The sequence below is a fragment of the Gavialis gangeticus genome, unplaced genomic scaffold, assembly GCF_001723915.1.
Source record: "Gavialis gangeticus isolate Ggan-Ray unplaced genomic scaffold, GavGan_comp1, whole genome shotgun sequence".
NCBI lineage: Eukaryota > Metazoa > Chordata > Crocodylia > Gavialidae > Gavialis > Gavialis gangeticus.
The window spans coordinates 707056-719772 of record NW_017728991.1 but is presented as its reverse complement, the minus strand read 5'-3'; the positions used below and the strand labels follow the sequence as shown (position 1 = coordinate 719772).

At 55.1% G+C, this 12717-nt stretch overlaps 1 protein-coding gene across 1 annotated transcript in view; it reads right to left on the bottom strand.

Annotated features, from left to right (window-relative positions):
* Positions 1–12717, bottom strand: part of LOC109295861 (E3 ubiquitin-protein ligase RNF213-like) — a gene marked incomplete at its 5' end in the record, with an annotated part of 58636 nt that continues 45919 nt past the window's right edge. The window contains 18 exons of the mRNA XM_019514963.1: positions 1–460; positions 1153–1331; positions 1424–1513; positions 2291–2485; positions 2765–2842; positions 2964–3165; positions 3257–3437; positions 3774–3857; positions 4387–4519; positions 5475–5726; positions 6419–6513; positions 7339–7519; positions 8249–8408; positions 9013–9107; positions 9624–9658; positions 10241–10322; positions 10700–10942; positions 11537–11647. Coding sequence (XP_019370508.1) covers positions 307–460; positions 1153–1331; positions 1424–1513; positions 2291–2485; positions 2765–2842; positions 2964–3165; positions 3257–3437; positions 3774–3857; positions 4387–4519; positions 5475–5726; positions 6419–6513; positions 7339–7519; positions 8249–8408; positions 9013–9107; positions 9624–9658; positions 10241–10322; positions 10700–10942; positions 11537–11647 — 2550 coding nt within the window. The remainder of the gene's footprint in view (positions 461–1152; positions 1332–1423; positions 1514–2290; positions 2486–2764; positions 2843–2963; positions 3166–3256; positions 3438–3773; positions 3858–4386; positions 4520–5474; positions 5727–6418; positions 6514–7338; positions 7520–8248; positions 8409–9012; positions 9108–9623; positions 9659–10240; positions 10323–10699; positions 10943–11536; positions 11648–12717) is intronic.

Genomic DNA, 12717 nt, shown 5'->3' with positions numbered 1-12717 from the left:
AACCCTTCAAGTGCACCAGAATGTTTAAGACAACTGCATTACAGGCTTGAGAAACAGTACTTTTGTACACAGGTTGGTCCCCCAAAATCTTTGCGCTTCTGATGCATCAAACCCTTGATGCTTGTGCATCACATTTTGGTCCTGAATCAAGTACAGTGGAGGCAGCTGAACTGCCAGCAGCTCACTGACTTGAAAAGCATTGGAGGTACCAGAATTCACCTTCCAAGGAGGAGGGATCAGTATAGCTCAGCAGGTTATGGCAAGACCCGGTGCTGCCCTTCTGTGATCTTCCGTTTGTCTTCTGTATTAACCTACTTTACGATCCCGTTTGAGGGCAGCAGCTGCTTTCCAGGCAGCAATGCACTGGGAGAGGAGAATGTCTTCTGGAAACAGCTCCTCCAGCTCTGTAGGTATGATGCTGTCTTTTGTTTCCAGGTAGGAAATGAATGCATCCTTCAGCCTGGAAAGAAACCAGGAAACGTACTGTTACTAACAGAACTTAAGCTGCACACTGGAGGGCCACATAGTTTGTTTTAATATATGTATCAGCATTCATCGATAAACCTGCAGCATTACACATCTTTTATAGTGAGGAGAGCTAAATGGTGCTGCAGGTCAGGGTCAAATGACACTGGCAGTCCCCCAGAAAAGCTCTAAGATAGAAGCAGCAGGGAGGGTTGCAGTTCTGGGTTAAGGTACAAGAGCAGAGCTACGCATGGGAAGCCAGCCGCATTCGTCTGCTATGCCTGGGTTTGCAAAGTGCCTGGTCCAGAAACCGGAACCACCGGACACGCTGCTCTATTGTACTGAGTGTGTGAGCACAAAGAAGTCACCTGGGTCAGAGGGTGAGGAAAGTGTCTTAACATCATAGAAGCAATAGGGCTGGCAGGGCTCTCAGGAGGTCACATCTGGTCTGACACCTTGCTCAAGATAGGATCAGCCCTGCCTGGACCAGCTCCACTAAGCTCTGGTCAAGCTTGCACTTAAAAACTTCCATGGGTGGAGACTCCAGCTCCCCTCTTAGCACCGGCTGGATTTTCAGTGCAGGTGCTTCCTGTGCAGCTGGGAAGGCACGAATGGAGGGAATTCTCTGCCCCTTGGAAAGTGCACAGAAAGGGGCAAAGCTTAACTCAGGGCTATGCCGCTTATTACCCCCACTTGGAGTTAAACTCATTCCCAGCTTGGGCGTATTTCAGCTTCAGGATGATCATCTCATGCAGCTCCTGCAGGAAAGCCTCGAGCCCGGCTTGAACCAGGCAGGCGGTGAGACGCTTGGCATCCTCTGCCCCAAGCTCCTCTTTGTAGTCATCACTGATGTCGGCGAAGGGGTCCTGCGGGGCAGCGGGAAAAACCACATAAGCGGTTGCAGTGGGAAGGGAGGTACAACTCCGAGCAGACACCGTGGCCTCAGAGCTGCTCTTACCTGCTTGAGCCGCAGCAGCTGCTCTGACTTGTGGGTGGAGAGGAGCTGCCAAAGGGCGATGCTGTGTTTCAGGCTGCACCGGCTCAGCGCCTGGAAGAAAGCAAGCAGTGCTGGATGAGAGGATGTCGGCCTGGAGCCTTGCTCTCACCCCCTCCCTGCTGGGGCTGCAGTAGAGCTCTAAGGCTCAGCTGGATAGGAGCATGAGAGGAAGACCAGGATGGAGCTGGCGCTGGCCGAGCAACACTCCCCAATGGGCTTTTTCAGGACAAGCTGCCAGGACCCCTTCAGCAGGCAGCTTCCATCTGCCACCAGCAGCCTGCTCCTGAAGCCTCTGGCAAGGGGGCAAGGAGAAGGCCTGGAAGGTGGATTTCATGATGTGTGTCCTGGAGAGCAGATAGCGCCTCTTCCCCCCATCTCCACACTGAGCCTCTTCTTGCATATAACTGGGATAGCAGAGACCAGCCTGCAGGCCGTGCTCTCCCTCGGAGAGAGAAGGGATATGTGCAATGCTGCTCAGTGCCAGGCAGCCCAGTGTCAATGGAGGTGTCTCCTGCTGTCTGCTTTTCCTTGGGCTCAGTGCCAGCCTCATGCCCAGTTCTTCTGCCTCCTTTCCCTGTCCTTCCTGGCAGCCTGGTGGGGGCCTGCAGAGCAAGCGACCTCCTCACAGCCCTCCCATGAGGATCTAAAGGCCCCCCCCAACAACATAAGCTGGCTGAGTCTAAGTGCCTTGTGTGCCTGCAGGGAAGCAGCTCCCAACCCACTCTGCAGCACCCAGGAGCCTTTTAAGGCTGGGCTGCAGGTGGGCTACAGGGACCAGCCCAGCCAGAGCTGCAGTGCATGTGGACTGACCCATGTCAGAGGGCTCACCTGAAGCACAGGGGGGCTCGTCTCACCCATCTGCAGCACGTCCTGGACGTAGGTGATGAGGAGCATGTCCGCGTCCCCGCCGGCTGTGGCCAGGAAGCCCAGCACCACATCGGTGACAGAGAGGGCTTCACAGATGTCACTGAAGGACTGCAGTTCCCCGGTGATCATGCCGATGCTGGCGCTGGGCAGGGAGACCTGCAATGGGAGGGATAGGGGGAATCATCACGGGTCCACAGCCTTCCTTGGCACTGCTCTTGCACTGCTGGGACCCTGATGTCCCAAATACAGGGGTAAAACCCAGAAGTGCAGGGAGCTGAACCATACACCCTGGCTTGAGAGGCAGGGTCTATGCACAGGAGTGTAATGGGGGCACAAATGGATTAAACTGCTCTGGGACCAGCTCCTCCAGCCCCTTGCTCTCCAGGTAGGAGCAGCCCCTGGCCACTCGCTGCTCCTCCAGGCTCAGGGACTCACCTGTCCCAGCTTGTTCCTGATGTCATTAAACAGGTGCTCGTAGTTCCGGTCGTGCCTGTACACCAGGGTGGGGATCCCCTGTTGGGAGAGAGCAGGGAGTCTGGGGTGAGCCTGGCGACAGCCCACCCCAGCTGCACAACATGCCACGCTGCCCCAGTTGGCTGGGGAGGAGGCAGCCAGAGGCCTCCCTGCTCCTTACCGTGTGGGTGATGATGGGCTTGCCCTGCAGGAACCTGCTGACCACCTGCTTCTGGATCTTCTCCAGGTCGAACTCTTGCAGTGTCTCCCCGCCCTTCTCCACGCTGTACTGGGCATTGGACAGGATTAGAGGGATCAGGTCCCTCTCCACCTCGTAGCTGATCACATGTAGGTCGGCCACTTCCGAGGGGCTGATGATGTACCTGGGAAAAAGGGGGAACCGTTGGCTGCGTTACGAGCAGAGCCATGGAGCGGGATGGGGCCAGAGGAAAGCAGCGCCACACATCCACATACTTGTTCTCCTCGTGGGTGTGCTTCTCCACGCTGTGGACAAAGTCGTTGTGCAGGCCGATGAGGTAGCTGACCAAGGCCGTGGCACACAGGCCCAGCCCCCGCCTGCGCGGCAGCAGGATTTCAAATGGGCTCTCCGGGGCCAGGTCGTGATCACAGTAGCCCTTGGGAAGCTTGATTTCCCCTGCGGAGAGGCAAAGAAACCCGTCAAAGCAGGGCTGCAGCCGCCGCGCTCAGCTCTTGCCCCCAAAAGGGCCCAGGGAGTCTGTTGTCTGGCAGCTGGGATGAAGTGTAGGGCATGGCTGGTTTGGCAGCTCCCCATGGGCATGAGGGGATGACAAGACAGGGAAGAGGCTGGAAGGGGAGGCCAAGTCCTCTGTTACCAGGCACTTCATGCCCAGGTCAGGCCTCCGGCTCCAGCTCTCAGCACCAGCAATGAGAAGAGCAACAGAAAAGGCTCACCCAGCACTAAACCATCTCACAAGCCTGGGAGCAAAGACAAGTGGAGCAGGACACTCACCATTGGTCTCCAAGGATCTCCTGAGCTTATTCCACACCGACAGGAATGTGGTCACTTGGCTCTGGAGCAGATTCCTCATCACATCTACAGGACACAAGGAAGAGGAAACCTCAATGCATGCTTCCTCCTGGTCTTTGCCAGGCTTCCCCATCCTGCCTGCCTAGGCTCTCACAGCGCACTAGGGGACATGGGCTAACTGGGCAGAGCTAAAACTACATGAAAAGTTGAGGACAACATTCCCCATAGCAATAGCTGTGGCTGTTAGACTCTCTCTCTGCTAGAAGGTGTTGGCCATCACGATGGATGAGATCCCACATCTGTGGCCTGCCCACACACAGAGCTCTTGTGCAAGCCACGTGTATTCTTGTCCTCTCAAGGCCATGACGACTCTTCCAGGCACCAGGAGAGCGAAAGGGCGAGTAGCCTTGTGGGGCCAAGACATGTTGTCCATGTTACTGGGCTTATGATATGCTTTTCTGCTTAGGACCATCCACCTTCACCCTATAAATGCCCAGGGCTGCCAGCCCCTGCCTGCAGTTTCTCCTGTACTCTGTGCTTTGCTAGCTACCCCCTGGAAGCTTTCCACCTCAACCAGCCTGGAGCAGAGCCCTACCCGAGTGGGACTCTCTCAGGAAGTCTTGTATCGTGCAGCATTTCACATCCGTCACGTTCTGGAACCTCTTCACCAGGTCTCTCTGCAGAGCCAGGATGTCTGGCAGGAACTTCACCAGTCGCAGCTCCCCTTCCTGGAAAGAGAGGTGAGAGGGATCAATAGCAGATGGTGCCGCTGTGCCTGGGGTTGGGGGTTGAGACTGCCAAGGGCAGGGCAGGTGAGCAAAGGTCTCCAGGTAAAGCTCAGGTGGCTTGGCTTGTGCTCTGCAGCCTTCACCTGCGACGTTACGGATGGAAGCAGAGGGCACCAGCCACGAGCCCTCCGATACGGAGCATGCACAGGGAGTGACAATGCACCTTTGTCTCTTGGGTGGAGAATGCATCACCTCTAAAGGGACTTTGGCAACTCACGGCACCTGCAGCTGACCTGGATGGCTCCCCAGTCTACTCTGGGCCCTGCCTGCAGCGACATCTGCTTTGTGGGGCAGACTCGTTGCCCCAGTATCCTGCATCCCGTACGAGCACCGTCTCCAGTGCCCAATCCTAGCCTGCCTTCGAACCAGTAGTAGACACCTGCTTTATGCTCTGCAGAGCTGCCTCCCACAGGGATGCGCATGCTGGCAGAGCCCAGGTCTCAGCAGAGGGACTGCATGTCTAATCATCTCGCCGTGCTATTAGCATGAAAGGTGCCTTCTGCTCTCCTTCTCCCCACTCCCTCTTTAAAAGGGACACGCATGCTCACACACCACGGTTTCATACTAAAGCAGAGGGAGTGGGGAGCTGGGGAGGCAGGCTAGTTTCCACTCCCTTGATGCCTTTGTCTCGCAGACATCGACACCGAACACTCCTCTGCTTTCTCTGTGATTTAGGCACTTCAAAGTGCCCACGAGCCTTGATGCATAATGATGTTCCCCTGCTCTTGATGAGGAGCTGACAGCAGTTTTCCTTCTCCAGATCAAGCCCAACACAGTCATCAAAGAGCTGAGAGGAGAGGTGCGACATGCTGCTGGCTGCCTCCCTTTGGTTAACGATGAGGGACTCAACCCCTTGCATCTCCAGAGATGCGAGCGCAGACCCGGGCACACTCACCTTCTGCAGGAACTTCCACAGGAGGGGCACGGCGTCCTTGCCATCCCGCTGCTGCACCACGTGCCCCAGGTTCTCCAGCGAGATCCTCTTCCTGCAGCTCCACATCTTCGAGCAGTGCACGGCACTGTCCGTGGGTAGCCGGCTCAGGAAGGTTGTGGGGTCACTGTAGACTATTTTCACCACTGGGCTGGAGCAGATCCTCTCGTCTGTGCTGATTTGCCTGTTTAAATCCTGAAGGGTGCGGTCCAAACACTGCAGAGCAGAAGACTGCATCAAACCCCTGCCTGTCTGCTCCAAGGAAGAGCAGAGGAACATGGACCGGTGAAGCCCTGGGTGTCTCTGGCCAGAGGGGCAGATTGATATTGGCTCCTCTGCAGAGAGAAATAATCCTGCAACAATCCTGCTTGCCTGAGCTCCTGGGGAAAGACCACTTCTCCCTGGTGGCTCAACAGCTGTTGATATGGAAGGAAATCACCCTAAACAGGCTCAGAAACTCGCAGCAACCCCCGATGGAGTCCGATGACTCCCTTCACTCTCCCCCAACTCCCAGTCTACTGTTCCCCACGTGCTGTCCCAGGGAAGGTCAGAGAGGGCCCTTCAGGCTGTCACACAGCTAACCTGACTCCCCAACTTCCCTGCATGGCTCAAGATGCCTCTTTTCCTGCCATCGGATCCCAGTTGCATCCCAGATACTGCCTGCCCCGTTCCCACGTGGCTGCCTGACAAATACCATAGGAGAGGAAAGGTGTGCAAGGACCTGGCTGAACACAACCCGGCTCTCCTGCCTGGGCAGGCAGTTCTGTGCCTTCCAAAAGGCAGAAGCAGGCTTGATTCATACTTGGATGTGGGTCTGTAATTTGGTAGGGGCTTCAAGTTGTGAACACCCTTCAAGCAGCTCGGGTGCATGTCTAGATGGACACCCAGGGATGGAAAGCAAGTCTCACCTTTAACTCAGGAATAACAACAGTGTTTGCAATGATTCCTTCCCAAGTGTTTCTCGCTTGCTTGGTGGAGAGCGTCCTGTCAAAGCCAACTGGCCCTGCAAGAGGAGCATTTACCGCACGTTACCGTTACAAGGCATCAGGAGGGAACAGGTTGGCATCTCAAACTCCCAGGATCTCCCCATAGGGGCACAGCATCCTTGTGAGCTAGTCAGCATGTGAGGACCGCTAACAGTACAAGGGGCCCTGAGACCTAGACAGGTGCCCACCCCGCCAAACGATCCAGCCAGCACAATACTGCACAGTCAACAGGGTGTCAGGAATTTCCACCTGTTTCACTTGAAAGGGATACAGACATTTTCCAAATGGCCACACAAATACAAGGAGGTTAATGGGCTTTGCTAAGGTCGCTGCATAAGACAGTGGAAGAAGCAAGGCACAGATGGTGGAGCCTGGACTCCCAGCCCTGGGCTCCAGCACTAAGGTTTTGCTTTTGCAATCTGCTGCTAGCCCATAATGATCCGAGATGCAGATTCCCCTAAAGATCACCCTTCATCAGCTGCCTCCCCAGATTGCTTCTTGCTTTTACTTTGGAGGAGGTATGTACATCACAATGTGTGACCTGTTGGGACTTATGCAGCTTGCTGCATTTCTTGATTCTCTCCAGGCCCTTTCAGGAAAGTGTGCAACTAGACATGCAACAAGCCCAAGTAGTAATTTAACAAGCCCCGCTAAGCCCTGGGCAACTGGGGAAAAAGGAGAGGGAAGCAACCAGCAGCCCTGTACCGGGTACCAAGGACCTGGCCTCGGAGAAAGCCCCGGATCCCTACCCAGGCTCATGTAGCTGGTGGAGAAGCCAGGCAAATGCAGTGCTTGAAACATTTCCCCGAGTCCTCCACATGGCTGCCCATTCTTTCCCTTACACTGGTTTGGGTGCTGGTGGGGGTCCTTGAAGAGGCTGCCCAGGATGACGTGCACCGCGTTGACAGTCTCATCGGCACTCTTCCCCAGTGTTTTGATCAGCTGGGTCAAGTCCTTCTGCATGTGTGCCAGGAAGAAACTCACTGGGTCTGGAGTGGGTGGCTTAACGATCCTTTCCAGGGACTTGAGGAACAAAAATGAGACAAAGGTGAGAGAGTGACCAGTGCACCATTCTGGTCCGACGCACAGTTTCAGTGCTGCATCAGTCACTCCTCTTGGAGCCTAGCCCTTGAGCAGGCCCGTGCTGGGGTCTACCTAGGTGAGAGTCAAATCACAGTTAGCACCGGGGAAAGCCACTGCCCTGGAAGCGCTGTTCTGCCCTCTCCTCCTCATGGCATTGCAAAACCATTCAGAATACAAGACTTTGCTTGTCTGAAGGTTCCCAACAAACCAACGGGATTGTTTCCACCCATCATAGGAGATGGGAACAATCCTTTCCCCAGCCCAGGCTTGCGGCTGAAACGTAGCAGGCACCTTGCTGGGCAGGGACACCCATCCACAGAGTGTCTGCTTCACTATCTACCAAGTGCAGTAGTATCAGCCATAGCCCTAAGGAGGGAAGCAGGCAGGCTGGAAGCCCCTCAAGCCGAGGAGGGGATCACAGCTCCCTCCTCTCATCCTGCATGAACCCTCTAACCCCCGAGCTATGGGGTCCATGGGGGACCCGCTTCTGTTTTATGAATCCAGCCTGGAAACACGATATTTCAGCCAAGCCTATGCAAAGACTAGGACCACCTGCCAGAAACCTAAAGCTGCAAGGTGGCGGCAGCACTGACTGGTGGAAGAGATGTTGCTAAACTCCCCCTTGGCATTTCCTCTATGCAGGAAGGCGTCGCCAACAGTGTCTCATACCTGGGGGTCTTTTGTGGCTCCCAGCAGCATCGCCGAGTGCATGAGCAAGCGGATGACAAGACAGACAACAGGGGACAGTGCCCTTTCAGACACCCCGAGCACATCTCTTTTTTGGGGGTCTCCGAGCACGTGGCCAGTTTGAGTCCGGTCAGTCTTCTGCCTGCAGGAAATTATGCAGAGTGAATGTTGCATCTAGACACATGCACAAGCAGAGCAAGACTGGCTGGAAATCTCCTTGTGCTACCAAGGCCCTGCTGCCAGGTAAGCACCTTGCCCTTGAAAGGGGCAGGAGGAAGACATGCAGAGCGGTCTCAGCAGATTTACTGCCCCAGTACATTTCACACTGGGATAGCCCGATTCCCTTCATCTGTCAGGTGGGGGCTACCAGCTCCCCCAGGGCACCTCTGCCCAAAGCCACTTTCATGCAGCTGTTGGCTTAAAAATCACAATTTGTCATTATGTTTCAGGTAGGTCAGAGACCCGTGCTCTCTGCATTAGAAGGTCCGTTCAGTACCACCCGATAAAGCAGGCTGCAGCCAACAAAAAGTACATGCCTCTCTGAATGCCTTCTGCCCAAAATTAAAGTGCTGGGAAATGCCAACCAGGCTGCGCCAAAGAGGAAAAGGGCAAATCCCAACCCCAGCATGTTCTGGGAAGGCAGGCACTCCATACTGAAAGGTCAGGCTATGGCTGCTGAAGAAAAGTGGAACATAAAATACATCACATCTTACAATGCTAAAGAGGTGAAAGAAATCAAAACGTACTGAATTATCTGAAAGCCTTGCAGGGACTTGTGATTTAAACCTCCGATCTCAGCCTTGCACTCGATGCAATGACTGACCTCCATGGGTTGACCGCACTGGCAAAGAGAAGTGAAGGGACACACATGAACAACACTCCAGCCACATGCAGGGAAGCAGCATTTCCAATGTAGGGACACAGTGTGAATAGAGACAAAGCCCAATCACGGTGTGGAGAGGTGGTTAATGTGGGTTATTGGTTTTTTTTTTTTGTTTTTTTTTTAAATAAGACAGTTGTGAAAGGCAAGACAGTGGTTTAATAAAACGAACCCTAATCCATGTGTGTCCATCAAAATCATGACTTGCTTCTGAAAGCAGAAGCACCTTTCCAGGACAAATCCAACATGCAACCCATTAATTAGAAAGCTACTCTCTGCTGATGTAGGCTGTATTGCAAGGCTCAGCACAATGGCCATTTTCCTGTGCAATGCTCTAAAAGTTGCTAATATTAGTAAAGGTAAAGTCTGCAAGAGCAAACAATGGGCTACAACTAACAGCAAATGAAAGCCAGCATGGGTAGCGCTTAAAGAACCAGCTTACAGAAAAAAACGGTACTGTCTGCCCCAACCTCTTACCTCTCCAATAGTGCACGGGTGGCCATTCGGGCATGCTGTTAGAGAAAAAGAAGACAACAGGATGGTACTGTGAGCCCAATGACTGCCCTCTACATGCACTTGTATTCGGAGAGCCAGCATGCCCGTCTCCAGCGGGTGGGGATCTTGTTCATGGGCACAAACAAATCATGTTGCTGCTGCCCTGAAGCCAGGAGTGCTTCTGTTGGTACCAACAGAAACAGGAGGAAAAAAAAGGAGAAGGAAGCCCTGGGGGGCGCTGCAAGCCCAAGCAATAGGGCCTGGCAAGCTTTTGGAGAGACATACAGTTCTGTTTCCAAGCTGCGATACCAATGAGCCAGGAGGGCAACGTTCAGCTAACAGACTCGGGCGTCACTCGCACTTCTGCATGACGGCATCCAAGGGAGCGTGAGCTCAAACCTGTCCACACCTGGGCCAATGTGGGGCATAACTGACCCTGAGCTACATGGCCCGAGTCACGCTGCAGACAGCTGAGGTATCCCTGTCTGGGGGACAGGACTCTCCCAAGAGCAACCCCTCCCAGGCAGCCTGGCCTTTCCCCAGGTTTTAATTAGCGATTGAATCCCACCCCGCTCCAGCAGCTGTTTGGGGATACTCACTGTACCAGTGCAGCTGGGTCATTCCCTTCCACTTCATGGCTTGGGCTGTCAAGTCTTCAGGCATTGTAGGCAGGAAAGCATGCTGAGGATTGAAGCAAACACATTACCAAACACTGTTCCAGCTCAAATGCCTGGGGGCGCCCTGCCAGGCTCCTTGCATCCTTTTTAATTGTGGGGTGGAGAGAAAGGATGACCCCCGGCCCCAGCCTGCTCCTTGCTGCCATGAGCCATCACTCCCTGAACTTCAGCTCTCCCCAGGACAATCCTCCAACAGTTTTCTTATGTGCCATGATGAGCAGCGAGCAATGCTGACCACTGATGTAGAGGTGAGATGAATGGGACAGCTCAGATCCTGGGGGACACGGCTGCAGTATAAAGCCACCTGATGCAGGAGCAGGCTGCGTGACAGCCCCAAGTTCGGAGGTCAAGGAAAGCTCCAGACCAGCCCACTCCCCTCACCTGCATCGAGCTGGGATCGAAGGCCAGGTTCCTCAGGGGCTCCAGGATCGGGTTCTGCCCACACAGCAGGACGGCAGCCGTGTGAACGGCCATCTCGATCAGCGTCCCGTCGTAGGTGAAGCGTGGGGGGTTCAGGGCCAGCGACGGGATCTTGTTCAGCGCCAGGGCGGCTGCAAACTCTTTCTGCTCTGCCGAGGCCAGGGCTTCACAGCTCTGGATGAACTTGGTCAGAGCTTCGCATTGCTAAAGGCAAGTGTGGACAAGCAGCCAAGTAAGCACAAGACGGCAGCTGCTTCCTGCACTGTACCATCAGGCGCGACAGCTCTGGGATGAGGAGGACACGGTGCTCTGTCTACTATAGCTGACCCTTCAGACCGCAGAGGGGAACATGCCTTTAGGGCTGAGCTATCAGCTCAGAGGGGGAGACATGGGGTAGCCCCCTGCTCGGCCACATGCTTCCCATGCAACTTTGGGCAAGGCACCGAGGACCAGGTCCAGAAAGACATTTAGGTGCCCAAACCTACCGGCCCAGACACCTTCTGGGATCTGCCGCTTGTCAAATGGCAGTAAGCTCACTTCCCTACCTGGTGCGGGCATTGGGAGGGTTTCTACACGTGGTCAAGACCGCAAGGACGCAGCGGGAATGGGAGCCACGTAACCTCCTAAGTGCTCAGATTTCTCATCAGGCAGTCTCTGCCCAGGTGCCCTCAGACATCCGGGGCAGCAAAGGAGAGGGCATTTCCCATGACTGTGACCCAGAGTTTGCCCCCGCTGCCCACGAATAGCCAAGTGCACTGCCTGCCCCCTTGCAAGCTGCCAAGGAAGCCAGCATCTCACCTCCTGCTTGGGGTGGAGACCTGGGTTCTTGCATCCGTACAGAACTGTGACCTCTCGGAAAATGGCCAGGAGCAGGTGAACGGCTTGTGCAGGTTTGGGGCTGTTACATGCCTGAGAAGGAAAAGCAGCAGGTCAGGCAGCAGATGCAGAAGCTGCACCTGTAGCTTTCTCTCATGTGTGTTCCCACCGGCCCCGGAGGGCACAGATCACCCGTTGCCACAGAAGCTGGTGTGCGAGGGAACGAGCGCAAGCTGCACGTGGGCCGATGCGTCTTGGCCCAGCAGGCTCTGAGAAGTCCCTCTCTGCCGCTGGAGGACTGCGTGGATGTCCTCTTGGGTTCCTCATTGCCGGAGGCCCAGAACACAGCCCACGACAACATCACCAGTCATGCTGACTTGTTCCCATTCACCAGAAGGACTTCCTGGCAGGTTCAGCCTACCTGCCATTCATCTCCTGTCCCAATATTTACTCAAGCCCGAAAACTACTAAATATTTACATTCCTGCAGCAGGCAGAGGCCCGAGATGCTAGGTGCTACGTGGACAGAGGAAGACTCCCCACCTTCCTTAGGAAGCTCGCAGTCGAAGACAGTGAGAAGTATAGGAAGGGTCCTACGTCAGCGTCTGGATGCTCACCTTGCTGGGGTCATCTGCCCCCCAGCAGTCTTTCCTGCCCAAGCACAGGGGGCTGGACCTGATGATCGAGGGGTCCCTTCGAGCCCCTGTGTCGCAGGGCACTGAGGTGCCTGCTCCTAGGAAATGGTACAGGTGCCGGTTGCTGGGGCAACCGCAGTTCGGTCAGCTGACCGGAAGGGGGCAGGGCCTGGCCTAGATAAACAGCCCAGGCGGAGGCCGAGCAGGCAGTTCCCCACTAACATCCATGGGAGAGGGAGCTCTGCTGGAGTAGGCAGCTTGGTGGCCTGAATAGATTTGGCTCGAGGATGCTGGGAGGAGAAAGCCCGGGTAGGGGATTTGATCGATGAGTAGCCAGAGGGCTTAGAGTTTACGTTTAGCCAGGTGGCTTAGTTCTTAAGTTGCAGCCGATTGCCTTATGATATTGTTTGTTGTTACACCGGAGGACCGAGTGAGGCTGTAGGGGTTGGAGGAGGCCTCATGGGAGCTCCCCAGTAGCGTGGCGGTTCCTGGCGCCGGAGAGGGCGCTGCGTTTTGGGGGTGTATCGAC